Consider the following 27,127-nt stretch of genomic DNA (forward strand, 5'->3'; position numbering starts at 1 on the left):
TTGGCTTCTTACTTTATCAGATTTGATAGATAGCCAACGATACCAGTCGTCACTATCACTTGACGTCTGTAAACAGATGTCGCCACTGCGAGTACGTATCAAAGGTTATCACAGACAATGATAAGCAAATCAGCTCGCAATTTGACTACCACTGACTGCATAACGCCGTTTATGATGCATTCAATTTGTTTAAAAGGTCTTGTATTCTCACGACAAAAATGAGATTTTGTTCGGATGTATACAAGGACGGGCGAATACCCTAAATGTATCGATTAGATAGTGAATGAATGGTGTCTGTCATTGAGCAGACATTTCAGCTGCAGTTTGATCAACATGATCTTCTTCTTGATGTCAAAAGCTATTGGCGAGAAGAGAGGCATTTGATCGAATGTGATCTTTTCTTTGTCGTCGAAAAAACTCATGGAGAAATCGTGCTTATCCAGAATGACATCGATGACGCCCTGACTGTGCAGAATGATGTCGACAGTATTCCACGGGGGCGGATTCAATTCCATGTAGTGCAACAGGCTATTTTTTAGCGCAAAAGAGCTCGGATCTTCTTTCATTATTTGGCCATCTTCTGTACTATTAGAAGCCGCTATAAGAAGTTTGACCAACTGGAAGACTTGCAGAGCTGTTGAACCGGAATGTCTGATGCTATCTCGTTCCACGGCCGGATAAATAGACCTCCAACCTTCCATGCTGGGTTTAGCACCTAAATATTCCATTTTCTCGTCTCTTTCGGCCACTCGACACCACGAAGGCAATTGGCTCCGACGAAGAGTGTGGCCTGGAGCACGTTCAATAGCCAACGAAAGTGAGACGGCCAAACGCATAGGTGCCTGGTTGTTCTTCCCACGATACACTAAATAAAGAGTCGTATTGATTTCATCAAAACTCGAAGTCCAATGCTCGAAAATTTCAAAACGCTGAATCCAACTGGCAGCCGTTTCCAAAATTCCATTGTAGTATTGACTTAATTTGCTGGAAGAGATTTCGCCCAGCTTCTTTCGTGAAGCAAATTGCTCGACCAAAGCCTCGTCTCCATTGTAGCGAACCGTTTGCGGATGTAACGGGTCTTCATACCAATCAGCCAGAACAACAGCGTAATGATACGAATCCTAAGAATTCACGCAATGTTTTTTAGAAAGGGAAATGTTTTTAACTGATTAAATTGATTATGTTTACCGGTGCGAATAGTTTCGAGCCTTCAGCCAATGAACCGTAAACTATGACGGATGATGGCCGGAAACGATAATCCATCTGGCCAGCCTTGTCCGTGAGAGTTTTCACATAGCTGTGGACAGTGCCGATGGTGTCACACCATCCGCACTTGTTGCGTCGTGGCGGAATTAATGGTGGCAATTTGCACGGATGAGTCATGCCACGGATGAATCGCTGGACTCGCACAATGTCATTTAAAGACAACGTTTTGGAATGGTTCCAAAAGTCCAAGAATTCCATCCACTTGGGCGTGGCTAATTTGAAGAGATGATCCTCGTATAGAAAAGTGACGTAAGGAGACGTATCCAGCACGTATCTCCCTAACTCTGCCAGACTAAATCGTTCCGGATGACGAAGCCGAACTCGTTCTTTGCTCGTTAAATTCATGACCAGAGCTTGTGGTAATACGAAAGAACCGACAGCTTGACAGCAAGAACAAAGAGGACGACCCTTTCTTTCGCCCAACTCTTTCAGATATTCCAGAACATTTTTCCCGAACGAATCGGTAACATTTTTATTTGCTTTTGGAATTAACTGACGAAGAGTAGCAACACAACCCATTCGAGCCGCTTGTGTTAAAGCTGTTGTGCCTTGAACTGACACTTCGTCCACTGTATGTTCGTTAAGGTGAGGCAATATCAACTCAACGCATCGACCCACGTTCAAATTAACCGCCGACGCGGATGTCAAATAGTGCAAAACACTACGATTGTGTTTGTCTAGAAAATTGACGTTTGCTCCATTTTTAATCATCAATTCGATGATCTCAGGTAGCTCAGTGGCCTGGTAAAAATTTAAACAAGCCTGGTGAAGGGCAGGACGTCCAAATTTCAAGTCACGTCTTTCTAAATCTGCTCCCGAACGAATCAGGACTTCAATAGCTTCTTTCCAACAACTAGAACGGTTATATTGCAGGAAATAATGGAGAGGAGTTCGATACTTTTCGTCACTTTGATTTGGATCGGCTCCTACATTTGAAAAAAAAAAAAAAAAAATTAAATAGTAACTGACTAGATATTTATCAAAAAAGAACCTAACCATGTTTTGTAAGCATAGACTCCAGAAGTTCGGGCAAATTTGCGTGATGGTAATGAATAGCAATCAGATGAAGAGCTGCTCTCTTGTGCATAGCCGCATAATTAACACACGTCGATTTGTTACTTAACAACTGGTCAATTACGCTGCTTAAATTCGGCTTTTGGTAGAACAGACAAACTTCATGAAGTGCAGTGAGGTTGTTGTCATCACGGACATTGGCATCAGCACCGTGACGGACCAAAATAGTAACAGCACCGAGAAGATGTTCATCGCGATGGGTCCGGCACAAACAATGCAATGCTGTTCGATTTTCTGAAGTTTTGGCGTGCAGACTAGCACGATGAAGTATGAAAAAGGATATAATAGGATCCAATTTCTTCTTCGTGTTATAGTTGCAAAGCAGATGCAATGGAGATGCTCGAACTCTATACTCTTTAGCGTTGATATCCGACCCCCGGCGTATTAGCATGCTCAGTCCTTTCAACTGGACTTCAATTGACAACATGGCATTGAAGCACATGTAGTGAAACGGAGTGTAGCCTCTTAAATCGATAGCTTTCAAATTCGCTCCTTTTTCTAGTAATAGTTCCAGTGCTTCCACGAAGTAAATTGATCCGTTAAACCCGCAAAGCAAATGCAACGGACTTAGACCAATAGCATCTTGCCAATTGATTTCTTCTGGATTGCTCATGTTGTCCAAATGCCACTTGATGGCACTGACTAGGTCATCTCCATGGTTGCAGAAACATTCGTGGTGAAAAGGTGTCAATTTACTAGCTTTATCCTCAGCCGGAGCATTTGCCAAATGGGAATCGAAGGGTGGTGCATTCCCACCAGCTGACAAGAAAGTATGGCGGATATGATCATGCTCCGACTCATTTAAACGCCGGCTGACCTGAAACATATGGAATACAATGAAGTTATAGTATAAAAAAAAACATTTAAACAGTGAAATACCTTAACTCTTGTAGCTTTGTCTTTAACGGTGGCCATTTTGCTTCCCTGTGCCATGCGTTTTAAACTCTTGGTGTTACCGTACCCAACTGTAACTGCGATGAAAAGATAAAAGATTGGATGATGGACATCTAAATGCCTTGAAACAGATAGCTTATCTTGTTTCGAAGCCCTGCGAAATGACCACAATCGTTGACTAGCTTTTCCTTTCTTATTTGACACACAGTGAAGATGTCTGGAACAAAGAATAGGGCGGAGATTCCTGTTCAAACAAAGGTATGGTAAATAAACGCCTTCTACATTAAATAGCTCAAGGACAATTTTCTTACCCACACTTTCTCGTTTAGCCACGTAGTGCAACACGTCTTCTCTGATCAGCTGTTTGTAATAACAGTTGCACATTTCCGGCGTTGTAACCTCTGGTGAAATGTTAAAATGTATGCTAGAAAACATTTGGTTTATTTGGCTTGATTAATTATACAGGTAATTAATACGTTAGAAGACGATATCACTCGAGATGAAATAAACACCTCTTTTGTACGGGATATCACGAGTTTAACGAAACACGTAAGGAAATGGAACTGAAGATATATCGCATTTCTGAATTGGAAAATGACCACCTAATGCTCCACAAGGTGTCTTGATTACATAGTAAAATTAATAATACTCAGATATAACCAAAGTTGACCATTCCCACTCTTATAAGAAGTACAGGCGATTGGACAATTGGTGCTGTGGTTCTTTGCGAATATTTTCGCCAACTAAATAGGCCAATTTGTGTGCATACTTATGAGAAGGAATAAAAGTTTGAATTAATTACCAAGGTATGAAGGCCATTTTTCATTTGTAAAGTACCTGACAAGGGGCTGGAACACGAATAGTTCCCGGCCAGTTGTAGTACATGTGGGTCATCTTGTACGCCAGTTTCTGAAGGTTGTCTGGCTTCATACCGCCATCATGGACCACGATGAAATGAGTTGGAGAAACAGTGCCCTGAGTGACGAACTGTGAAACGAGGAAGAAGTCCCACCAGTCACGCCGCGTTACCGTGTGATCGACAACGGTTCCCGGGGGAGGATTGTTTATGGTGTCCCTCTGTACAAAGAAAAAATAATAGTAATAAAAATTGGGCATGAAATTACTGAAAATTTGGAAGGTCAGTAATCCAGGAAACCAACTTACAGCGCTATGGAACAAACGAGTATTGATTCTTTTCTGAACGACTACCATCGTAAATTTCGGTTCAATTGGCGGAACCAATGACTGGAATGCTGACAAGAACTGTGTTGCTTCGTGTGCGGCAGCGAATTGCAGTTGCCCGTCTCCCACTCCGTCACGAAAGAGAACAATTTGTTTCGGATAGTCATGATTAATCTAAAAGAACAATATTCATTATCCGTCTTTCAACAAATACTTTAGAGAATCATGTTGAGAATGTACCTCGTAATACTTTTTCAACGACTCGAGAAAACATATTTTCAAAGTGTCGACCAGTTCCACTCCCGGGCCTTGGCATTTAGCCCGACTGAACCATCGTGTGAGGCCAGGATTCACTGATGCAACAAATCCCACCACTGACTGGCCGCGTCTCGTAGGGTCATGGTACACGTCCACTCCGCAAACCATCAACGTCTTGGTCGGGATGCTAACGGCCCAAAGTTCGCCACCCATTTTACAGTTGATCTGCAGTGCAATCTTTTGAACAATCGACCGAAGTTTCGTCGGATTCGAGATCGTTTTGCTATTGATCATCTGAGAAGGAACGGCGAACTGTGCAGTGCATAAAGTCTTGACGGCGGCGTAACGATCGTCACGTGAAGTAGGGAAAATGGCAACAACTAACTGGAGCTACATAATATTACATTTGATAAAGATATTGTTCTATGAAAGCTATGAATAAAAACGTACCGAAGAATTGATTTCATCCCGTATACGATTTACATATGTGTCTGTGCGGTCGTTGGGCAAGACGACCATTTTGGGTGGATTAATGCGGATGCCCATTTTTGATGCAACATCCAATAGGGTTTTACTGAAATCTTGAGCAATGTTAAGCTCTCTCTCTATGTAAACCAATATCCAAGAATCAATTTTGACCGCAACCAAAACGTCGTTGCCCAAATTTCTTGTCCAGTCACACTGAGGATTGGTAGGAAAACTAGATTTGCTCAAGTAAATTCTTTCCGGTTCGAGCACTCGACCTTCTATGGATAGTGGCATAGGAGCTAGAGAAAGCCCCCATTGCGAGAGGACACTTGAAGCTTTTTCGTTATCTGTAGACATAGGGAAATTAAAAAACATACCCACACAAAAAGATATTCGTAATGAAGTTGGAAACCTTACTGTTGACAGAATCTATGTAATTAGCTAGAGCTTTAACTCTTGCCATGGGTGCTACTTTGGTATGCGTCGCGAGGGATCTCATAATGGTGAAATTATTTCTTAAACGGTCATCCAATCCAGTTAGATAGCATAATTCTGGTACGAGGCACACAAGCACTGTTTCATCTTCCTTGCCTTGCATTTTCTTTTTCAGCCTAAAATTAAACTCAAATATGATTAACACAACCAGGCTAATTATTTCGAAAGCTCACCTGTTAAGCAGCATTGGTTGGCCTTTATCTTTGATATCGATATTGTACTGCTTTTTGTAGTAGTCCACATACGACCTATTAACACGAGAATTTTTATTTAAAAATCTAATCAATTGTTCCAAAACCACTTACATCGGTTCACCTTGGCACTCAAAGGTGGATTTAGGATTCTTGTCGAAAAGGATTTCGTCAATACGGTACATTCTGTTGTTGTAGCGTGTAAGGACCGAAAGACCAATTAACACATCTTGAGCTGTTTGGTGAAAATAGCCTCCCTTTTTACTCATTTCAACTCTGTAAACAAAAAAAAATATAGTTGTTACAATAGCTACGAAGATATGTATCCAATTCTTACAGCTCGTCCAAAACAGTGGTTGTGCGTAGCACCCGAAATGATACATCGCAACACAGCATCAATCCGTCTTCGAATTCGTTGATCGCTGTTACATAGCCAGGCCAAACTTCCAGCCTGTTAAGTTAACATCTCTATCCAAACAGTATTCTATTAAGAAGGTTAAAGCTTGATTTACTTTTCAACAGGCATGATAATTGGAGAATTCGGGTTGAAATAGTTTCGATTCATCTGAACCATGCCCAAAATTCGGGCAATTTTCCGAATGAGAACATTGTAGAAATGAATGCTATCTGCTGCTCGCCTTTTCTGTCTTAATGCAATATTCACGGTAACAGCTTCATTCGTTGCAGGATGCGAACTTTGAAACGATGTAACCTATCAAAGCAATAATTGCAGACAAATTAATATTGTTTTCCATGACACATAAACGTATTCCTTACAGTGTTTTCGAATTGATATGGGAGGTACAAGGTTACGCCATCAAACGTTTTCGCCGGACCTAAAACCTCTCGGTGTTGGTTTAACAATTCAAACCGAATTTGTTTCGAGTCAACAGATGGGGAAAAAGAGACTTCATATTCATAGATTCCTTTGCCAGGATCAATGTCTACTCGGACATAGTTTGCAATAACATTAATCCTTGATACAAATAAAAGGGGAAGAAGTCAAAGGAAAAAATAAATTAGAAATTTTATGACCATAGATCAATGTTAATGTACAACATACTTGTTACCCATTTCTCCTTTTTTTGTAATGGGTGCATTTTCCTGGTGGATCAAAATGGGCTTGGCATACACTTTTTCTGTAACTGCCTGAGACTTCTGTTGTTCCTGAACTTGTATTTGTTTAGTAACAACTTCCGTTGTAGAGCTGAGTTTCAGACTCTGCATTCTGGCAATTGCTCCTCTGCCAACAGGATTGATATTGCCTACTACTGAAGTTACTTGGCTCGTGGACTCGACAGAAACTTGAGAAACCACTGAAGGAGAGGTAGGAGTTGGAGCAGGAGTAAGGGCTGAGGAAGAAATCTGTGCTGTGGTAGAAGCAGTTTCAGGTGAAGACGTAGCAGAGCCAATTACACGTCTAGATAAGATTTGTCCAAATAAGTCAACAAGAAATTGAATCTTTATCTCAAAGACAGGTACCTTCTAGCTAATAGCTGTATTAACGCTGATCCTCTCCCTGCTGGAGCTCTTGAAGCACTGGGTTCTGAAGATACTGTTGGATCTAATGGTGGTTCAACTACAACAGAAGGCTCTCCTGGTCTGAGAAATTAAACCATTTGTCAAAATGATTTGCTTATAAACATATTAAACTGTATACCTTCGACTAGCTTCCAAGGCTGCTAGAAGTCTGGCTCCTCTACCACCAGCCACATTGCGGCCTCTTCCCACTCCTTGTTCAGACATTTTTTATCACAAAATAATACCTTAATTTTACTCAACTGGAATGACTACTGGCCATAAGTGGAAAGAGACAGAATGTGGACAACTCCCAGATGTAAAACTTAAACTTTGAAATTAGCAGATTGAAAAAAAACTATCATGAACACCGTTGAACTTTTCTATAATAGGATGTTCAGAAATCGTTGCTATTCAAAATTGTTTTCTTTCTGGCTTAGGTACACGTGTAACGTTTGAAAAACAGATCCCACATGCTGTTTATCTGATTGCGCAATTTCAGTTTGCAAGTTTTCATTAAAAAAATTCGGAAACGAGAAGAAGTTGCCAGTTTTTGCGAAAGCTGTTCATGAATCTTTACACAAAAATTTTTTTTTTGTTCGACGTGTACCTGAAAATTATAGATTAATTTTCTTCTTGGAATTCTCTGAGGTATTTTGAGCATTTTTTAAAACTGTAATTCTTCGTTAGTCCATAGTGCGTAGCATGCATTCACTGAAGTCAAAGCAATTCCTGTTACTTATAAAAAAATGTCTAAGTTTAATTTTATTGACCTTGCAAAATTTGTATTAATGAACGGCTCTTAAGATCTTAAATACAGGGATAAAGGCAACAAGGATTATAAAAAAACGGGATGAAATGAAATGACAACCTATATTCGCCATTCTGAGGGGAATCATAAAACTCGTTAAAAATACCGATACCAACGCAACAGAACCTGCATGCAACGGCTTTCCGTGAGGCTACCTTTTTTTTCTTTTTGACGTTCACAATCGAATTTTGTTATGTAAAAGAAACAAACCAACAAACAAGTAACACGAAATCTCGGGGGATATGAAGTTTCAAACATCTCCATAATAAGAATGAGAGATCATTTTAAAACATCAATGGTCGGTGATGGGTTCAAGATGACAAACGCAATTATGTTATCTATTGTACAAGCAAAAAAGGGGTTGGCCCTGCTTCGTTTGAAGCCTCTGTAAGGTGACGGAGCATTTCATGTAGAGTTTTGCATCGAAGGAGCCGTTTGGTTTCCTGTGTAGAGCTCTAGGGTCTAATTTAACCAGACAAACATTACAATCGTTTAACAATTTTGGATCCTTAGAATCAATTTTGGGATCAGTGAGAAGAATCAAATTCTTTTTGGGTTTTTCACGACTGCGACGCTCCGTTTTTAAGTGTGGAGTTTTATTTTTAGACGACGATCCACTAGAACGCAACTCGGACACTTTCGTGGTTCTAGAACGTCTTTTAAGTGAGATAGATTCCCGGTTTAGGTTAGACTCCCGTTTACCTTCCTCTATGTCAGCAGTGCTTCTATCGTTTGTGATAGTGAATACGATATCCGGCATATGTGAAGGATCATGTGGTTGGGTACACCTGGACTCCAGCATACAGTCTGGATTTTTGCAGTGTTCGATGGGAAGCTTACCGGCATCTAGACTGGAACAAATACATCCCAATTGACACGAAAGTTTCTTATTTTTGCACGGGTATGCATTCGAAGGCACGACATGCAAATGGGTTTGGGCATCTGCGAAGAAAAATTTTTCGTTTTATTGTTGGATTTCATTTGTATATTGTATTATGTATACCATATTGTTCTTCGTAAGGTTCTTCTAAGATATCTTCCGCCGTGGAATAAGACTCGTCTCCAGAAGTGATGGGTATTTGACCGTCTTCTATAGGAATATGATGGTAAAGGGGTGCCGAATCGAAGGCTTTTTTTGCGCCACGGGATGGAATAAGCACCTCAATTATCAAAGGACCGCCACTCAGAGTTTCACTTGATTCACCTAAGAATTGTTCTAATTAAAAAATACATTAACCACACATCACATTTGCAACAACTTTTCGTTTACAAATAAGTACCAGAATGTAACTGTTGTTGTTTCTGAATAAGTTCATCGTTTTGAAACTTTAGTTGAGAATAAGTCGACATTAAATCACAAGCCTGCTGACGCAACGTCGATATTGTGGAAGTGGCCTAAAGTGAAACACAGACAGGTAAGAATAATATAATGAAACGCAGTTCTTTCGGATTTCTACTTTATGCAGGATGTTGGCGTTGTCTAGGCTGTTACAATGGATAACGTTCGCTAGCCGGCTAGTCAGGCGTTGAAGTGATGCTTCTTTTTTCTCCTTTTCCAAAGCAGATACCTTTTTGGGTGTCACAAACTGTGATTCTCGTGAAGCTGTGGGGTGCGCCACTTTGGCAGGAACTTGATCCAAGTTGCTCTTATCGACTGACTGATAATGTAAAAATGTGGAAAGCGGATCTGAAGATATTTGTCGATTTCCAATCTCTTCTGCTTCAAGTTCCGCACCGGTTATTACAAGAGAATGTGGCTTATCGTTTTGTCGTGGAATTTTTGGCTGAAGATCTTTATAAAAGACACATTAGATTAAAAAGTATAAATCTGCGTTTTTTTTTCATGCATTACCAATCTTGCTTTCAGTCCCCATCATTTCCCAAAGCCTGTTATTTGCATCAGTATCCATATTGCAAACTAATTCGTCTTCCTCATATTTATCTGACGAAGATACTTTGAACAGCAGATTGTCTAAAAAGAAATTGTTAGTAAGAGTTTAACACACATCACATCCTTAAAACAATAAAAAATATACACATTACCAGGGCATCCTGCAAATGGGCTTCCCAAATCAACATCCTCACAGCTATTTTCCAGTTCTAAAACAAGGTCTTCTAATGAATTTGATGGGGATGTTGATGAATTGGCTACTGAACAAGCCCCATTTTGCTGAAAAGCCAAAGGAAGAGAACTCTTCCATTCATCAGGTGACATCATGTCACAAAATATGGTGCCTGAATGGTGAGTTTCAAGCTCCAGCTGGCTTTCCGTAGACATCTCTGAAGGCTTTACCAATCCGCTTTCTGTTGGGTGGTTCTGGGAAATCCAGATACTATCTTCAGTAGTGAGATGATTCTGGACAGCCCTGTAAAAAATAGAGTTTGTATAACAAAATTGACCCTAGGCAATAACAACAGGTAGTAGTAGCTCATTATTTTTTTTCCGTTGTGCAAAGTAAGATTTTGAACTTGATTCAAAAAATTTCATTTAGTAGATAGTGTATACAAAAAATAAACAAGAAAATATTGTTAAATGCAGAGTATGCACAGAGATCTCCTATGAAATGTAGGGAAAAAAAAACTTAAGGAAAACTTCAGGCAATCCCTACCTAATGGAACTCACTGACCGGTCCTACTGCATAGATACTTATGAAACCAAAGATGAGAAGAAGTAACGTTTAAATACGTAGAAATGGTTGAAAATATTCCAAATTTTAAACTCCAACTTTCGACAGGCTTTCAACACGTGTTTTCGTTTTTTTTTTGGGGCCTCCGGGATGTCTTACGACTAAATGCCACAAACAAACAACCGCCCTCACGTAGCATTAATTCATGTTTTCACAGTTTTTAAACAAAAAATCTAATTTTAATGCCAAATTCCTGAGAAATAAATTTATGATTCATAAAATATTACGATTTGATCTGAATTTACGGTCGAAACTATATTATGATTTGATTTGGCAATCAATAACTACTACCTTGTCCAGACGTGTTTTGAATCGAGCACGAAGTCCAAGTCAGATAATGATTGGTGCAAGTTTTGTGTGAGAGAAACAATAAGATAGATAGCCCTTTAAGCGGGAATTTTTTTTGTAGATTATAACGACTATTGTAGTTCTCCTACAAATAAATCCACATACCCAAGAATACATTGAATTAGCCCACTTAGTTAGTGGATAATGTAATTCTTTGTGCAATAGTATTTTGGGTACTTAATATGAGCTATTGATTCAAGGGCCAGCACGGCTTTGTAGCTCATTTAAGCTACAAATAGTCAAATGAACCATGAAAATCTTAAGACTACGCCCGACCGCGTAGCCACAAAGGCCTTCCGCACTCCTGTGAACCAAAAATCTCCAATATGGAGCCCAATCTTCCATGCAACTACTCCAGATTTAAATGCTTCCGCCTCTGTTTGTAAAGGCACTCCAGCTCTAATAGAAAGTTTGGGCATTAATCAAGAACTTGATGTATCTTGGTCAGCTACCATGGAAACCCCCCCAAATGCTAATATGAGTATCCCAGGGATCATAAAGCTTGATGTAAACAAAATGCTTGAAAATGAAGCAAAGGTATTCGTGAAACAACTTTCATGTCTTTTTATTGATTATTCTTGCTTTGTTTTCATGATTTGCAGCCATGTCACTTATTCCACAACAAGGAGAAAATCTCATGTGCAGAAGATGATGTGAATAATTCAACTAAGTTGACGGAGAGAACACATATTTCTGGAAGAATACCTAATTTAGAAAGCAAAAAAATTAATGCTGACTTAAAGGCAGAGAGCTTGCTCAGCCTTCTGAAAAAACCTGCCTCAAGGTTCATTTACCCTGAGCCGATTTACATCAACATTGTTGGAAACCCCCAGATGACAAATCCAATTAAATCCTTGAAGCAACAACAGTCTGGGACGACAGTGGCAAAAGAGTTAGCACCTAGTGCTCTTGTTGAACAGAAGTTGCAGAAAAATGTAAAAGAAGTTAGAAAGAGTCTTGACTTTTCACATGATAGTTTGATCAAGAGTCACAAGGATATTTCATATCACACGTCGCATTATAGCAACCTTCAGCACAAAGAAGCTACTGAACCTCGTAAGTTATCCATTAGCAATTCAGAAGTTTCTGCGCAATGCCTCTTGGAACCTTCAAATACCCTTTCCGAGAACAACTTACATGGCCCGTTTCATATGGAAACCGATGACGTTGAAACGCTTACCCAACCAAAAATCAATGTCGAAACTATCCACGCACTACCTTCGTGTATTCAACAACAATATTGCGGCAATATTACCCCTCGAATAATATCAGAATCGGTTGAATTCAGCACTGCCAAAGGGCAAAAAGGAACAGTCTTCGAGAAAGCTATTGGTCAATCAAGACGTAAATTGGAAGAGTTTAACAGAGAATATAGAATATCATTACCAAACCCATCAATTAAAACCAATTTCAATGGATTATCTAACGGAAAAGAAGTTCCTGAACAAGCTAGGAATTGCGGCAAAGTTTTGCTTGAAAATAACCATAACAATTCAAAGACGGCAGGGTTCTATGCGGCCAAAGCCAAGGATGGTGTTACTTCTGGCGAAGCTAATGTCTCAACTTTAGACAACTTCGCGAATGAAACTCCATCGTCAAGTGCAACCGAATATCCAGAATTGATTGGGTTCAGCACCGCCGGTGGTAAAAAACTGACCATTTCAGAAACAGCTATGGAACAGGCAAGAGCTAAACTCGAAGAAATCGCTAATGGTGATTTCAACTTTACAGTTAATCATAATAAGCGCGAAGACTATCAAAAGCTCAATGATTCGTTTGGTGTAGGGGTTTCGAAAAAAGCCTGGAAATGTGATGAAACATTGCTTTGCAGTTCCAATGAAGCAACAATCCCATTAACAATGGGTTTCAGTACCGCAAACGGAAAGACCATTGCGGTTTCTGAAGAAGCAATGAACAGGGGACGAAGTATGTTTTCTGAAGTCAGCGAAGCTACGCCGCCCTATGCCCCCACCCCGAAAACTGCGGGATTCAGTACTGCCGGTGGCAAAAAAATCGCCGTTTCCGAAAAAGCGATTGCGCAATCTAGGTCTTTTTTCTCTGAGTTTCAAGACTGTGATATAGAACCTATTGACGTTCCTCTGGCTAGTTTCAGCATGGCTAGTGGCAAAAAGATAATGGTGTCTGAAGAAGCTATCGCTCGAGGTCAAGCGCTGTTAGATGATGTTTATGGAACAAACGCCACAGAAGAAAATACCATTGAATCGCAAGCAGAATTACGTCCTGTATCAGAAGTTAATGAAAAACCCACAATTGCCTACAAACAAACTTCAGCTACTTCAGCGGGTTTCAAGATGCGGTCCAGAACTTCGTTCAAACCTCCCAAAAAATTAATACCTGCACCTAAATTAACATCTCCATTGTTCGAAAATCACCAGTTTAGCCCACTGCAAGTTCCACTAACTGTTGGATTTAACACAGCCAGCGGAAAAGACGTAAAAATAGCAGAAGCGTCATTGTGTAGAGCTCGTAAAATTTTCGAAGAAAATCTTTTGATGGAAGGCATTAATAATTCAATTGAAGAAGGAGAGCATACACAAAAGCTCAATCCGAACGCTCGTTCACCTGGTTTATCCGTGAGAAATGAAAATATCGATACGAAAACGATAGTCGAAGATGACAATGACAACAATTACTGGGTGTCATCGCCAACCATTGGCAAAAAGACGAAAAGATCAAAGAAAAGAAACAATATCACTCAAAGCCCTCAAAAACAACTATCTCCAACACCCATTTCAGGAACACCATCGGCATTTGAATCTTGTGCGGTGTCAGCAAAGATAAGAGCTTTGAGGAGAATTGCTCGTCAAGAACAAATGTCGCTCATCCAGTGCAAACAATCGAAATCCGTTAAATCCTCACTAAAAGCGGGATACCTCTATCGACTAAAGAAAAATGGAATTGTTCCGAAGAAAACGTGGAGAGAGTTGATTGGTAACTGTTCGTTACCGGAGATGCTGCCTCCATACAAACTCTTAGAAGATCATGGTGTATTGACGTCAGTCTGCCTCGTCCGAGCTTCAAATGCTTCGGCATTTAATTTTTGTGCCTGGGATCATTTCCCGATAGATGACTGTCTTGAAAATTCTGAAGGAATGCAAATCGGTAAATTCTAACAACAAGCGTTTCCTTATTAAATCACATTTGTGTTATCATTGTGTTTCTTTACAGGAGAATTTTTGGTAATATTTAGTGATGAAAATACCATTGGTTGCGAAGAGATTGAAGCAAGCTTCCTTGCCTCTGAGAACGTTGATCCAACTCTGATCAGCTGTGAATGGATACGCAACCATTACCGCTGGATCGTTTGGAAGCTTGCTTCTATGGAGCTAAGAATGCCATCTCTTTTTGCTCGGAAAGCACTAACACTGTCTAACGTGCTTGAACAGTTAAAATATCGTTATGATAAAGAAATCGACCATTGCCAAAGGTCTGCCCTTAGACGCATTATCGAGCAGGTTTGCTTACAGCATAAACAGCCGCCTCGATAGATATTGAAATTTATTATTATTATTCATTTTTCTCTCTAGGATGATACTGCTGCAAAAACGATGATACTCTGTGTGGCTGAAATCCAATCTTCTACAGTTTTGGAGTTGACGGATGGATGGTACAGCATAGAAGCCCACTGTGATTCTGCAATGCAGCAACTTATCGAAAAGAACAAAATATTCGTCGGTGTTAAACTAGTAATTTCTGGCGCCGAACTCGTATCGCCTGGTCCATCCGCTCCCCTAGAAAAAGGATCTGATACCTACTTGAAGGTAAAGTATAGTAGTTGCTATTTATCATTAACGTTGGTGTAAAGTTGACGGTCTTTTCGAAGTAGATATCAGCAAACTCAACTCGCCGTGCACGTTGGGATTCCAAATTGGGATTTTATTCCAAACCGTTACCATTTCCAATCGCGTTAGCCTCCATTCTACCTGATGGAGGTGTCATCTCTCATATTCAAGTTCATATCATTAGGGTATATCCCGTGACATACATGGAGAAGGCACCAGATGGTAATTTTAAATGCTTTTTTAAATTTTATAGTTTTCATTACATTAACATTGTTTGTCTCATGTTTTAAGGCAAAACGATATTTCGTGGTGAGCGACAGTACAGGCGAATAACAGAAAGCGCAGCAGTACGCTACGAACGTATGATGGAAAAAGTTGTGGAGGACATTGAACGAGAAGAAGATGAACAAGAACGGAAGCGATTGCGAGGTGATGGGGATCGCCGCAATAAGAAAGGAATCAATCTCACAGATGAAGAAAAGCGATCTCGGATTCTTGTCGAAGCTCAAAAACGAATGCAGATGAACATGAAATCAGTACGCAAAAAAAAATTATTATTTATGCTCACACGACTTCAAAAGTATTTTATCGTTTTTTCACTGATAGATAGAAGGAGTGCCAATGCTCAAAGTACGCGTAGTTGATGTCCGGGTCACTAGTTCTAATTCTGCAATCGTTTCCATTTGGAGGCCTACCGAAGACTTGCAGCACTACTTGAGGGAAGGACGAGTATATCGTTTGTACAACGTTAATGCTGCGGGTTTGCGATTCGGAGAATTGCAGCTCAACGCCACGAAGAATACTTCATGGAGTGAAATGAAGCAGACGAGCGCCACACCCGTAAAGAAACTCTAATGCGTTTACTTGTGAATTTGAGTTTCATCTTATCGTTTTTCATTTTAGCTACTCCAGAGTTTGGCCCGGAGTGTCACACCTTTTTCTGCAGCAAACCAATTTGGATTCAAACCAATGTTTAATGAGTTGGATATTGTAGGGCTAGTAGTTTATGTTGGTCAACAACAAAGCAAAGGCCCGTTTCAAACAGCAATACTTTCAGATGGTAACTTTAAAATTAAGTAATGGCCAAACTTCGTATTGTTCCTTTCATAAATGGTGTTATCTTTAGGTACGACCTATTTTGGCGTGAAATGTTGGGGGAGCCTAGAAGATTATGCCCTGGCCGACGTCATTGTTGTCGGATCTTTTTTGGCCTTTTCAAATTTGCAGTGGAGGGCCACGGCGTGCAGGACCGCTTCCAAGCTTCAGTTTGCGTTTATTCATGAAGGCACATTGGTTAGCTCCAGGTATGCATACTCGTAGATAAGATATATATATTATTCAGTATGCGTTAACTTAACGCTCACGTTTTTAGACCCGCACTCAAGCATTTGGACGCCGCACTCCAAGATCTTAAGCAATCAGTAAAAGATCCAAGTGGCTGTGTGACTGAAGCCGAAGGGCAGGTGGACGTTCTTTTGGGAAACGCCACTCCTCAGCAAGCCACCCCGAAATACGGAAATGAGGTGTCTGGGAGACGTGGAATGTTTACTCCAACTGGTGTCGTCTGCTCTACTAATGGAAAAAAGAGTGAAACGCCCACATCAACGAACCACACAATAAACCGTGCAAGACTTCTGGAGAAATATCCGGAGCCACCTGCCTTGTCGCCTTGGAACGGTTGTGCATCACCGCTTGTTCGCCAAAAATTCAAACCCCCAGCTAGGAAACCATCTGCCACGTGAAGTATTGACTTATCATTAAGTATAACGGGTGCCGATTTAAAAGATCGATCTAAAGTTATTTGCGTTTGGGTTTTTTTTATAAGTCCTAGTCTGTTATTTCCATTTTTCTCGGTTTTTTTTTGTGGTCATTTGCGTTCAAAACATTCCTTACCTAGACTTTGTTCTAAAGATATCTGTGTTCAAGTTTTGCTGTTCCCTGTTTTGCTGTTTACTCTGACGCGTTATAGAATGTAATTTAGGCCCAAAGTGTCAATTTCGAGCGTGGGATTCACGTGCGCTTGCTGTACAAAGATGAAGAAAAAAATCCCAAGGTTCATATGGTAAAAGTGATAACAGTATTAAAGCTAATACGGCAATAAAAAAATTTTTGTGATAATTGAAGTATTTGTATGTAAGCATTTGGTGACGTTATTTCTTGTCTAGACTGCAGTTATCACGAACAGGATGTTTTATGGTATAAATTCTTCAATAACTACCACGACGATGAAAAAGTACGTTTCAGTCTAAAATCCGCTCTCTGATTACATATCATACTAACCGGCAAGTCCATCCGTTCCCATAAGAAACCGGTAAGTGCTCACAAAAATTCCATGAGAAAATAGCTCATTAAGTTAAAGCCGTAGGGTATATTGTTGTAACAGAATTGGGGGAGGGAAAAATCAATTCCGGATGTCCAAGCTTGGCGCGTTTGCCGCTAGATGGCCGGAATGCACTGAAAAAAAGACTTCCGGTAAAGGAAGAAGAGAAATACGTGAAACCGTCATTTCGCTACCTTTGTTTTAGCGTCTCGTAATCAACTGTGGCTGCAAGTGTACGTTAAATAGGAATTAGTTTTGTATTTTGTGCGAGAATTTACGTTTGTACTACACAAAAATTAGTCTTAAAATGGAGTGTTTGTTATGAGAGCTGGTCTCATCTCATGGGCTGGGCAGCTATATTTATCTTGGCAGTTTACGCTCCCGAGCTTTTTCGAGCCCTTGAGCCGGGGTTGAGCAAAAAAAAGAAAAAATGACCTGGTAATCACTGAAGATATTTCTTCTTGAAGGTTTTCTACAATGGAAGAATGGATGCTGAACGACTTGCTGGAATGCTCTGTGTGTCTTGAGCGACTAGACATTTCCAGTCGAGTCCTGCCTTGCCAGCATACATTTTGCAAAAAATGTTTGGAGGAAATCATAACCACTCACAAGGAACTAAGATGTCCAGAATGCAGAGTCCTTGTTTCAACAAAGCTGGAAGACTTGCCTCCCAACGTCCTACTCATGAGGATTCTGGAGGGGATGAAAAATGTTCCTAGGACCAAGCAGGCTGGAGATACTCAAACAACTGGCCAGCCTCAAACACAAGATACTTCTCATAATGCCAATATACCAGTTGCCTGTGTCCTTCCTCAGCAGCAGCAGCAACAACTACACCCTAAGATTCATCCAGATGTCCATGGAAAAATAGAATCTGCACCAAAAAACCCAGTTTCACTACATCAGCCATGTGCCAAAGCGCTTTATGACTATGTGCCCCAAGAGCCTGGGGATCTGGGTTTCAAGAAAGGCGACATTATTATTCTAAAGAAGAGAGTAGACGCCAATTGGTATCACGGCGAACGTAATTCAAGCCAAGGCTTTTTCCCTGCTTCTTACGTCCAAGTCCTAACTCCTTTGCCCAATGCAACTGTGCCCCAATGTGTTGCCTTGTACGATTTCAAGATGAGTGCCGAAGACGAGAAAGATTGTCTAACGTTCAACAAAGGGGCTGTTGTGACGGTTATTCGTCGAGTTGATGAAAATTGGGCCGAAGGAAGACTTGCTGAACGAATTGGCATCTTTCCTATTTCGTTCGTCGAAATGAACAGCGCCGCCAAACTACTGATGAAAATCTCGACGAATTTTCAACCAGGCCCATCTCGTTCGGCTCCAGCCTTGCCCGTCACAGCCAATCTTCAAAATTCGCTCAACAGTATGACGCATTCAATTTCAACTTCTTCCGCGTCAACTACCCCAGCGACTACAAGCTCAGATTCGTCCCCATCAAGCGTAACAAATCGTGTTGTACCGCGTGAAAAGCGTTTTAGTCTAAATGTAAACCAGCAACCACATCAAACTCAGTACAACCGTCGATCTGTAGAAATATCATCCCGCCATCGAGGTCTTGCTGTAAGCTCAACGGAAAGCGAACTTCAGCCGCTGGTGAGTTTCCTGAAAAACATACAGCGTTTCTTGGAATAAAATAATTAAAAATTTACTTATTTTTTGTTTTCTTCGTTTAAGGTATCGGGTGTTAATTCACCTCCTCCATCTGGTCTACCATCATTCATGACTCCTCCGGCCCTATATATCGCCCTGTATCCATACAAACCTCAGAAAGCTGACGAATTAGAACTCCGGAAAGGTGCTCTGTATACCGTCAGTGAAAAATGCCAAGACGGCTGGTTCAAAGGGTCCAGTGTTCGCACACAGAAAATCGGGGTATTCCCCGGCAACTACGTTCAGGCTGTCAGGTCTCAGCCACATCCTCAGGTTAATCCGCCTCCTCCGGCTCCAATCACCCCTCAGGTTATGACCTCAACTCGGTCCAACAGCCAGGCTAGTGTAGTTCATCCGCCTCCAAAACTCCCTCCACGGGCTTTAAGTCCAGCTGCACAGAATAGTGGTTCCGTCATGGGTCCCATATTATCATCACAAGGCTATAAACCCATGTCAGTTATAGCTGGAAGTACATCCAGCTCGGCTTCAGTTCCTGCGGCGGTAGTTGCACGATTAGCTACAACTCCTGCTCCCGCTCCGGCACTATCTCCCCGGGCCACAACGCTAATCAGTCCACCTCCCAATGTAGCCATAGGAGGAGGTGGAGTTGAGCCGGCCAGCACACCAATTCAGCCAGAAAAGAAAGACAAAGAAAAAGCGAGCGTTAGCTTGATGAAAAGATTCACGTGTCGTAAGAAATCTTCACCTCCACTACTCCATCCGTACTCGATTGACAACCCGGTTTTTGAAGATGGTTTTAATACATCTGTTTCCAAGACAGGTAGTACTACTCCGACCGCAGCTCCGGTGCATATTAGGTTCGCTTTTTTTCTATTACCTTTCTTACATTTTTCCGTGCCCAGTTTTACCTTCAATCTTAATCGAATTCTTGTTTGTTTTGGTGCAGATCCGGTTCGTGCCCTAGCCAGTTGTTGCAGGTCGTCCCAGGTCCCGAACGTTTCGACCGGGAAACGGAAAACAGAGCACAGGAAAAAGGAAGACACTCAATGGGAGGTTCGCAACGACTCCGCTCTAACAAGCACCGGCCCAACATCCTCCCCGCTTCGGGCAACATGTCGGTTTTCTCTCGTTCCATTTCGGCGACTACCCCGGCAAGTGCCTCAAGTCACGAGGCGATGGCTGCTGCTTCCGTTGCTATTGTCACCCCTCGAGACAAGGACAAGAGGGTGAGAAGCCCGGCTTCGCCTGTTGTGAGTGAGAGGTACGTCAAGTGCTAGTTTCCGTATGAAATGTCGAACTCTAAAGGAACATCATCTGTGATCAATTTAGGTTCCGCTGCATCACGCCATATCCACCCAACAGCGAGTACGAGTTGGAGTTGCGCATTGGCGACATAGTTTACGTACACAAAAAGAGAGACGATGGCTGGTACAAGGGAACTTTACATCGCACGGGCAAAACAGGTCTTTTTCCCGCTTCGTTCGTCGAGAGTTGCTGAATCCGAGCCGGAAACAAAAATTATTTGTTTTTTTTTTTTCGTACCCTTCTTAATCTCCTCTTTCCTAGAAACGCAGAGTAAGAGTTTAGAATACGCCTCCTGTTGTCCATGATGAACTCTTCTTGAAGAAGAAAACAACAGTGTGCAATTTAGTGCCTTTGAAAAGATTCGATCTTCTCCTTCTCTCAAGTTGTTGTTTGTTCGCTGTTAGATGCTTGTATGTTGGAAGGAACCGGTATGTTCTCGCTTTCGTTCACAATTTTTTTTTTGCCGTAAATGACTGATGACGTTCAACTTGTTGCTGAAAGAATTTTTTTTCCCTCAATCTGATTCGCGTTCTATATTGATCTTTCTCCCCCGTTCTTTCCCTAGTTTTAGGGCGTTATTTTTTGGTTCGTCTTTGGTATGATAAGGTATCCGCACACTTCAATCTGTCCCAGCTTGAATGTCCGATCGATGTATTTATATCCGTCTGTTGATTCTCATCTTCAATACACTGATTCCACTTATTTGTTTCAAGAGCAGAATTCCAAATTCCTGGGGGGAGAGCCAATTTTTGCCATGTTTGTCAATTTACCAGTCGTTATCAGTTTTTAATACTTAAGATTTTTTTTCTTTGAATCAAGCAGAGTAATAGCTTGGAAACTCTAATTTATGAAGCAAGTAAGCAAATTTTATGTGACGTTCCTTTAAATCGATATGAAAATTAGTAGCAACGCTGTGTTGTACAGACATCTATCTTGGTTTGAACTTCCGACCATCGATACGTACAGTACATCGACGTGTACTGGCGCCTTTTTTTGTTGTTGTCAGTTTGCCGTAAGTTCATGAACTTGTACAGAATGTATTCATATTATATCAATTTCAGCTTGCAAAGGTACAAATTGAGTACAATAAAGTTAGTGCGTCACAAAGTGCTATTCAAGATTAATGACGTTTTTTTTATGATTTGCTGGTTGGGCAACCTAATAAGGTCACCATCTGTTGTGCTAAAACTTTAGATTGCACTTTTATATTACACGAAAGGCGATTGTAGTATCCTAGGATGTAAGTTGGTAAAGTTGTAATGACATATATTTTTATTATAGTCTGCATTCATGGACATGACTGTGCATGAACTTAAAAGTACCTTGTCGGGATACATCATGATGGATCAGTAAAACTTTATGGTAAGCCATCTTTGAATTCTCTGCAATCATAAAAGTAATATATAATGTGAATGAATATATTATCACACAGCAAACAAATTGAAGTGAAACAAGCATGTTCTTGGCTTTTACGTGTGAATGATTTCACCAAGAACTCTATTACATTTATTACCGTTGCATGTGAACATGATTTAGGTGGATGGAGCAAACATCTATTACCATAAAATTTGGGGTCTGTTGTTCAATCGCATGTCTTGCAAAAAAAAACACCTTTTCAAAATCCTTAAACTGGGCTTGCTCAATTTCTTATGGAAGATCAATTAATTAATCGATTAAACATTTGTATAGTTTTGTTCTGCAATAGGCAATTCCGGTAGTCGAAGCAATTGAGAGGGTTGAACGCACGATTCAATTTAGTTCCGTCTTCCATGCAACATGCATACCTTCGATCTGGAATAATCTAACTGCCGACTGCCCTGTCTGATTGACGGGGCAAAGAGAAATCCGTGGTGGAAAGAATATGCATTTGGCACGAGAACGCAGTAATCTTGTAATCGTGGTAAAAGCTCAACAAATCGTTTAGAACAAACTCTAAGCAGCAGTTTTCTGCAGAATGCTAATCGATCTCTGCATCGCTTTTGATTACCAAGCACTTTCTCCCCTAATTGTTTGTTCTATCGATCCACTTTTCACGCCATATTATTATCCATTTAACTTGTCCCAAGTTCGTGGCGTCGTATTTGGTTGTTGCATAGGAACGTTTTGGCCAAAATTTCTTTCTTTATCAGCATTCAATTCTATAGCTGTTAACCAACTCGGTTCGTGTCAGCTGGAACTTTTTCGCTCCAAAAACTCAATTCGCCTAACAAAAACGTCTTCTAGGATTTCGTGCCAATTTCCAAATTATTTTCAATTGAAATATTCACACGGGATTCGAAAGGGAATTTGCAATTTATCTAACAAAAGGTATTGTACGTATACCCGTCTTCATCTTTGCAAGAGGCTCTGGTCTATTGTGTAATGCGACAGTAAATAGAAGCCTCAATGTCGTCGAGCTCATTATGCGACATTCATCCACCAGCGCCATCGATCCATCGTCGTGAATTCGAGAAGCTGGTTGATTTGCGGTCGTGGTGGTTGGGATTTAATGGATTTTGCATAACATCGATTGTTTAATTGCTGTTTTCGATTTCGTTATTAGGTTGCATTCTGAAAACATAGTAAAGATATAAAGGTTGAGAACGGCTTGTTTATTCAATTAGAACGTCCTCGCTTCTATTGTAATGCTTATCGATTAACAATCGATATGGTGTGGATGCAAAGAAAGTATTGTGTCATCGAAACAATAGAAAATCGCGTCTGATCAGCGCCCTTGTAAACGACAGTGTGCCCCCCGCCATCTGTCTTGTCCTACGTGTCACTTTAATTTCATTACGGTGTCACATAAGTGGCGGATAAGGCGAAAATAGATCCCACTCCGCGCAGACACAAGAGGCGAAATAAAAATGAATTACGGACAAAGGCATTTAATCAGACTGGGTAATGAGAAAGTGTAAAACTTCACACAGGAGAGGAGCGTGTAATGACATTTTCTAGATATTTACGTTTTGCTAAGCAACAGCGAGACCATTACAATAAAACTTTGCGCAAAATTGTAATAGGGACTCGTTCCCGAGCACCTTAATCTTGTTTTTTATGGTCATGAAAGCATTTTTCTTCGATGTTGTCTGTGAAATTAGATATACTTTTACACAGTACAAGACACTGCATGGGTTATTCACTCTAGCATTGTTCCATAGCTAATGTCTGACGTATCATTTGATTCGACTTTTAATTTGATTCTAACCGTTCTATTTTCCTTTTTTCTGTAGTGGATCGAGCCACCCGGGTCGATGGCGTCTTCGAGAACTTGCCGATGACGATGGAATAAACAAATAGCTGTGGTACGAGAGGCTCCACTCCAGTGTGTCTCTTTCACAGCTCTATTTGCTAAACCCTCGAGCACGACTGGAGACGAATTGGTAAGTCTTTCTCGATTCTTTGTTAAAAAGTGCAAAAAAAATACGGTCATTCGATCGTTATCGATCACCTTTCGCATCGTCTTGTTAAGAAACAGAAATGGGGAATAAAAAGGAACGTCGAACAGAGTTGACCTTTGAACAAAATATCTCGGGATCGATCCTTTTGCTCTAAAGACCTTTACATCAACTTCAAATGCCTTGCCGTAAGTTCTAGTAGGTTCTTTTAGTTCCAGGTGGGAGATTCGTTCGGTTTAACGAACGGAATCCTTGTTGAGATCAAACAGGGTTTCCAAGCGGGCTAGGAGGCAATGCGTTGGAACCCTTCAAACAGAAAAGATCACAGTAATCAGGTTTTTTGGGTTTTTGGTGTAGCAGTTACCACCGTTTGCAATTCCTTAATCCAATTATAGTAGGAATGTTGGTCGTGTTTTAGCACTATCAATTTTCACCTGGCGTATTCCGTTTCTGGAATTTATGAAAAGGCTTGAAGTAAAATCACATGATGATAATGTTGTTGTTTGTACAATCGCTAATGGTCTTGTTTGTGTAGACCGCTAATTATTGCGGATGAGCAGAACGTAAGACGTGCTGTGTTAGATTAAACAGGCTAACCGCAGCGAGTTGAATATCTTTTACGTCAAAGTATTGTGAAATTCTTGGTCATTTCAATTTTTTCTTCTATTCCATTCCAGACATTTTTACATGTTGTCATGTCAGGCGCGTTTGCTTTGAGTGGCTAGAATACAAAATGCCTCTTACTGTGAATACCCAACACCTGATTCAATTACATAGGGCACCCAGTCATGTCAGACTATGGGTCACCGAAAATCGTCATCAAGGATATTGCCATGGAGAATGTCAATTGTTTTGCTTTCATATCTGCACCAGGATGTTTATTTTTATCAGCGTCAATTGGTTTTATCACGTCATGTCCGTAAATTTTTTTAAATTTAAATTTTCCTTCGTCAGCAAAACATCTGCATTTGATTGACGTAAAAATAATAGTGTGTTAACGCGTAGAATTTTGATGCAGAGTGTCATCAGGAGTTTGTCGCAAAACACATCCTGTTATTCCAGTGTATCTGGACACGTTTTTGACGCGTGTAATGACATACAGCTTCCCACATAGCGTTTAATAGGTTTAACATTTGCACGCTTTAACTTAAAATGCTGTAAATATTCTAGTTTCATAGTATCAGCGAAGGAAGCTTCGTTTTTATTAGGAAATGAATAGGCCTGTTCCATTATTATGGAATGATAGGCAGATTGCATAATATTTTATGATACGTAAATTGACGCAAGTGTGTACGTAGGCTACAGTGTAAACGCGAGAAAAGTATTTTGACATTTATTGACGTGTGCAAATCTGTCAGGGTAATCATTAGACATTAAGTACTTACAAATAAAATATACGAATCATTATTACTAATAATCGCTGTTCTTTTGATAGGTTCATGTTGGTCAGACTCTGTTACGACGGCCAATGTTGTTTCAGTGACTTGTACATCATCACCCGGAGAGTGTCGAAATGGCAATGGAGCGCTCATTCGTGACGATGTATCATGTTACATTGATCCCTTGTGCCGTTGGGTTAGGGTCCTTGATCGTTTAATCGACCCAATACGATCCGGATATTACCGGCTGAAGCGCAAGCTACAGCTTTCAAAGTCACGTTATCGATGATGGTGAAACTTAAGGTAGGATCTAATGAGCGACGACGTACTGCGAAAAAAAAATCAAAAATTCTATCTTTGTTTTCGTTTTTACGTAAATTCAGTTCACTGGTGTCTCTTCCCTCCCATCGCCCTAGTTTGACATTTTATTTGTCTCCGTTTTTCACGAAGGCTTTGCAGTTGCCCTTCCACGTCATTCTCATGGCCACGAGCGGGAACAGCGCAGTTTTTTTTTTTGTTTTTTTTTTTTTTAACGGTGAGATGATGCTTTGTCACGGGATCCAGATGCCCTCCCGGCGGGAGAAGCCCACCATTTCAAAACTGACTGATGATGAGGATACTTTCGGACAATGTCACGCGCTAATTCAGCCTTCGACTACTACTATGCTGCTCCATCCACGGTCCAGTGTGTGACATTTATCCTTGTCCTTATTTTTTCGTCAATCATTTTATTTGCCTTTCCTTGTAGGCTTACGCTATTGAAGTGGAATCAACCGGTTGCGTTTTCTCAAACTAGAATAAGATTTTTTTGGTCTAGTTTAAACGGTTCGGGAAATTGATAATAGGAAAAAGATGGTATTTTTTTTTTTGTTTTTGTTTTGTTAATTAAATTTAATCTAGAGGAAAATCAAGGTTGATGTCGACTGCACTTGGCCAGTTTTCTAATGAATTCTAATTTTGTGTGTGTGTGTGTGTTTGTAGATGCAGTAGCAAGGCGCAATGACGTGAGCAGATCGTGACCAAGCACGTGGTATGTTTCAACACGCAGATTTTACTATTTTATAAATTTTGTTTTCCCTTATATAACAAGGTCGTAAGGTCATTTTTATTGCTATTGTAGCATAATCAATTTTTTCTTTATATGAAGGCAAATAGCGGCAGCAGAAGATGAAGTGTCATAAGGTGACAATTCTCCATTTCCGTTGACGTCAAACTTCTAATTGTTATTTACAAATTGGGTACAACTTGGTGCAAGAAAATTCTAACTTGGATTAGCGTCTTATTGATAAGCTCAACGTAACGAATCGACCGGTCACGAAGAGACCTGTAAGTATGCCACTAGCTCACATCCAATGTGTGAAATTTTTTTCTCCATGCAATCTTCTTTTGTTTTTATGGTAGTTGCAACAGACCAAGTTAATTATGTCCATATGATCTCCATATGCCATGATGCCGAGCTTCAATTGCCCTTCGGGGGGGGGGGGGGGGGGGCTATAGCTGCTCTTGTTCTGCAAACATTAGTCGAAAGAGTATGGCGTCACCTGTTTGACACCATTTGCACGTTAAACCCGTAAGTGCTCATTCTGTTGCACCCGGGAAAAACCGTAGAAGACTGGCGGAGGTACCAGCCCGTTCTCGTCGCCGCCAGGTTCCACCGCTCAATACCCAACATCGCAAAAAGAAAAGCAGAATGCCAAAGAAAAAAGGCAAAGTAATAATTGAATTAAATTCAAGCATATCGTGTTTGTTTTTTTTTTGTTTTTTACGTGATGGCTTTCTGAGAACAGGTTGTACTCTCGTGGTCATTCCTGAATTTTTACAACTGATTCGAGTAATTTTGCGAAGCCTTGGTAACATTCCGTTCATTTTGAGATTATTCTGTACTGATTTTTTTTTGTTCCTTCTTGCGTTTTTTTTTTAGGGTCAACCTTCGTAATGCGTTGCTGCGGGCTAGCTAACTAACGAGATCCACAGACTGCAAAGACTTCACGAAAAGGAAATAAAAAATTATGAAAGGGCCTTCATTGCTAAGGTGAACAACAACGCAAACCAAGCGTATCCATTTTTAGATTTTGTTTTGGTTTCTTTTCTTTTTTTTATTAACGTTTTTATAATTGTCACGCAGATT

General features: G+C 40.5%; 5 protein-coding genes and 2 long non-coding RNA genes across 10 annotated transcripts; 4 read left to right on the forward strand and 3 right to left on the reverse strand.

Moving 5' to 3' along the window:
- Nucleotides 1–184: 184 nt before the first annotated feature.
- On the reverse strand, nucleotides 185–3,378 carry LOC130701038 (uncharacterized). Its single transcript, XM_057522980.2, has 4 exons — nucleotides 3,220–3,378; nucleotides 2,263–3,157; nucleotides 1,189–2,192; nucleotides 185–1,121 (listed from the first exon to the last, which is right to left on the reverse strand). The coding sequence occupies exons 1-4, from the start codon at nucleotides 3,271–3,273 to the stop codon at nucleotides 273–275; spliced, it is 2,802 nt and encodes a 933-aa protein (XP_057378963.1). The 5' UTR covers nucleotides 3,274–3,378; the 3' UTR covers nucleotides 185–272.
- On the forward strand, nucleotides 3,112–3,830 carry LOC130701088 (uncharacterized). Its single transcript, XR_009003946.2, has 3 exons — nucleotides 3,112–3,492; nucleotides 3,564–3,638; nucleotides 3,700–3,830. It is a non-coding gene; the product is annotated as an uncharacterized LOC130701088 (long non-coding RNA).
- Nucleotides 3,660–7,915, reverse strand: LOC130701039 (piwi-like protein Ago3). The gene is made up of 14 exons (XM_057522981.2): nucleotides 7,489–7,915; nucleotides 7,311–7,430; nucleotides 6,892–7,248; nucleotides 6,606–6,804; nucleotides 6,341–6,540; nucleotides 6,166–6,279; nucleotides 5,943–6,104; nucleotides 5,811–5,885; nucleotides 5,560–5,753; nucleotides 5,125–5,489; nucleotides 4,657–5,064; nucleotides 4,399–4,590; nucleotides 4,072–4,311; nucleotides 3,660–4,002 (listed from the first exon to the last, which is right to left on the reverse strand). Exons 1-14 carry the CDS (start codon nucleotides 7,572–7,574, stop codon nucleotides 3,916–3,918), a joined length of 2,799 nt encoding a protein of 932 aa, XP_057378964.1. The 5' UTR covers nucleotides 7,575–7,915; the 3' UTR covers nucleotides 3,660–3,915.
- A 189-nt stretch (nucleotides 7,916–8,104) lies between these two features.
- Nucleotides 8,105–10,970, reverse strand: LOC130701045 (uncharacterized). Its single transcript, XM_057522991.2, has 7 exons — nucleotides 10,767–10,970; nucleotides 10,201–10,523; nucleotides 10,010–10,129; nucleotides 9,615–9,949; nucleotides 9,438–9,552; nucleotides 9,161–9,373; nucleotides 8,105–9,099 (listed from the first exon to the last, which is right to left on the reverse strand). The coding sequence occupies exons 2-7, from the start codon at nucleotides 10,433–10,435 to the stop codon at nucleotides 8,492–8,494; spliced, it is 1,626 nt and encodes a 541-aa protein (XP_057378974.1). The 5' UTR covers nucleotides 10,436–10,523; nucleotides 10,767–10,970; the 3' UTR covers nucleotides 8,105–8,491.
- A 201-nt stretch (nucleotides 10,971–11,171) lies between these two features.
- Nucleotides 11,172–17,212, forward strand: LOC130701035 (uncharacterized). Its single transcript, XM_057522977.2, has 10 exons — nucleotides 11,172–11,729; nucleotides 11,795–14,315; nucleotides 14,382–14,668; nucleotides 14,741–14,974; nucleotides 15,040–15,217; nucleotides 15,287–15,531; nucleotides 15,602–15,835; nucleotides 15,899–16,055; nucleotides 16,122–16,299; nucleotides 16,368–17,212. Exons 1-10 carry the CDS (start codon nucleotides 11,436–11,438, stop codon nucleotides 16,735–16,737), a joined length of 4,698 nt encoding a protein of 1,565 aa, XP_057378960.1. The 5' UTR covers nucleotides 11,172–11,435; the 3' UTR covers nucleotides 16,738–17,212.
- Nucleotides 17,213–17,471: 259 nt separating this feature from the next.
- LOC130701042 (E3 ubiquitin-protein ligase SH3RF1-like) lies at nucleotides 17,472–20,761 on the forward strand. Its single transcript, XM_057522984.2, has 4 exons — nucleotides 17,472–18,920; nucleotides 19,002–19,795; nucleotides 19,885–20,199; nucleotides 20,268–20,761. The coding sequence occupies exons 1-4, from the start codon at nucleotides 17,793–17,795 to the stop codon at nucleotides 20,434–20,436; spliced, it is 2,406 nt and encodes an 801-aa protein (XP_057378967.1). The 5' UTR covers nucleotides 17,472–17,792; the 3' UTR covers nucleotides 20,437–20,761.
- Nucleotides 20,762–21,202: 441 nt separating this feature from the next.
- On the forward strand, nucleotides 21,203–26,309 carry LOC132088422 (uncharacterized). Of its 4 annotated transcripts, XR_009421985.1 has the most exons (8): nucleotides 21,203–21,313; nucleotides 21,525–21,605; nucleotides 23,456–23,605; nucleotides 25,056–25,302; nucleotides 25,383–25,684; nucleotides 25,748–25,854; nucleotides 25,981–26,029; nucleotides 26,147–26,309. It is a non-coding gene; the product is annotated as an uncharacterized LOC132088422 (long non-coding RNA). The 4 variants fall into 4 exon arrangements; XR_009421983.1 differs by having other exon boundaries at nucleotides 25,383–25,854; XR_009421986.1 differs by lacking the exon at nucleotides 25,748–25,854 and having other exon boundaries at nucleotides 25,383–25,686.
- The last annotated feature ends 818 nt before the right edge of the window (nucleotides 26,310–27,127 follow it).

The sequence above is a fragment of the Daphnia carinata genome, chromosome 10, assembly GCF_022539665.2.
Source record: "Daphnia carinata strain CSIRO-1 chromosome 10, CSIRO_AGI_Dcar_HiC_V3, whole genome shotgun sequence".
Lineage (NCBI taxonomy): Eukaryota > Metazoa > Arthropoda > Branchiopoda > Diplostraca > Daphniidae > Daphnia > Daphnia carinata.

Bases quoted from the DNA above. Each gene is read 5' to 3' on its own strand.
- LOC130701038 (XM_057522980.2), bottom strand. From the start codon at position 3,273: ATGGCACAGGGAAGCAAAATGGCCACCGTTAAAGACAAAGCTACAAGA. The intron at 2,193-2,262 runs GTTAGGTTCTTT...TTTCAAATGTAG, and splicing joins GTCTATGCTTACAAAACATG to GAGCCGATCCAAATCAAAGT. The intron at 1,122-1,188 runs GTAAACATAATC...GTGAATTCTTAG, and splicing joins GCTCGAAACTATTCGCACCG to GATTCGTATCATTACGCTGT.
- LOC130701039 (XM_057522981.2), bottom strand. From the start codon at position 7,574: ATGTCTGAACAAGGAGTGGGAAGAGGCCGCAATGTGGCTGGTGGTAGA. The intron at 5,490-5,559 runs GTAAGGTTTCCA...CTATGTCTACAG, and splicing joins TTACATAGATTCTGTCAACA to ATAACGAAAAAGCTTCAAGT. The intron at 4,591-4,656 runs GTACATTCTCAA...TTGTTCTTTTAG, and splicing joins CGTTGAAAAAGTATTACGAG to ATTAATCATGACTATCCGAA.
- LOC130701045 (XM_057522991.2), bottom strand. From the start codon at position 10,435: ATGTCTACGGAAAGCCAGCTGGAGCTTGAAACTCACCATTCAGGCACC. The intron at 9,950-10,009 runs GTAATGCATGAA...TCTTTTATAAAG, and splicing joins GGGGACTGAAAGCAAGATTG to ATCTTCAGCCAAAAATTCCA. The intron at 9,553-9,614 runs GTAGAAATCCGA...GTTTCACTTTAG, and splicing joins ACGCCAACATCCTGCATAAA to GCCACTTCCACAATATCGAC.
- LOC130701035 (XM_057522977.2), top strand. From the start codon at position 11,436: ATGAACCATGAAAATCTTAAGACTACGCCCGACCGCGTAGCCACAAAG. The intron at 15,532-15,601 runs GTACGCAAAAAA...TTTCACTGATAG, and splicing joins TGCAGATGAACATGAAATCA to ATAGAAGGAGTGCCAATGCT. The intron at 16,300-16,367 runs GTATGCATACTC...TCACGTTTTTAG, and splicing joins GGCACATTGGTTAGCTCCAG to ACCCGCACTCAAGCATTTGG.
- LOC130701042 (XM_057522984.2), top strand. From the start codon at position 17,793: ATGGAAGAATGGATGCTGAACGACTTGCTGGAATGCTCTGTGTGTCTT. The intron at 19,796-19,884 runs GTTCGCTTTTTT...GTTTTGGTGCAG, and splicing joins GCAGCTCCGGTGCATATTAG to ATCCGGTTCGTGCCCTAGCC. The intron at 20,200-20,267 runs GTACGTCAAGTG...TGATCAATTTAG, and splicing joins TCGCCTGTTGTGAGTGAGAG to GTTCCGCTGCATCACGCCAT.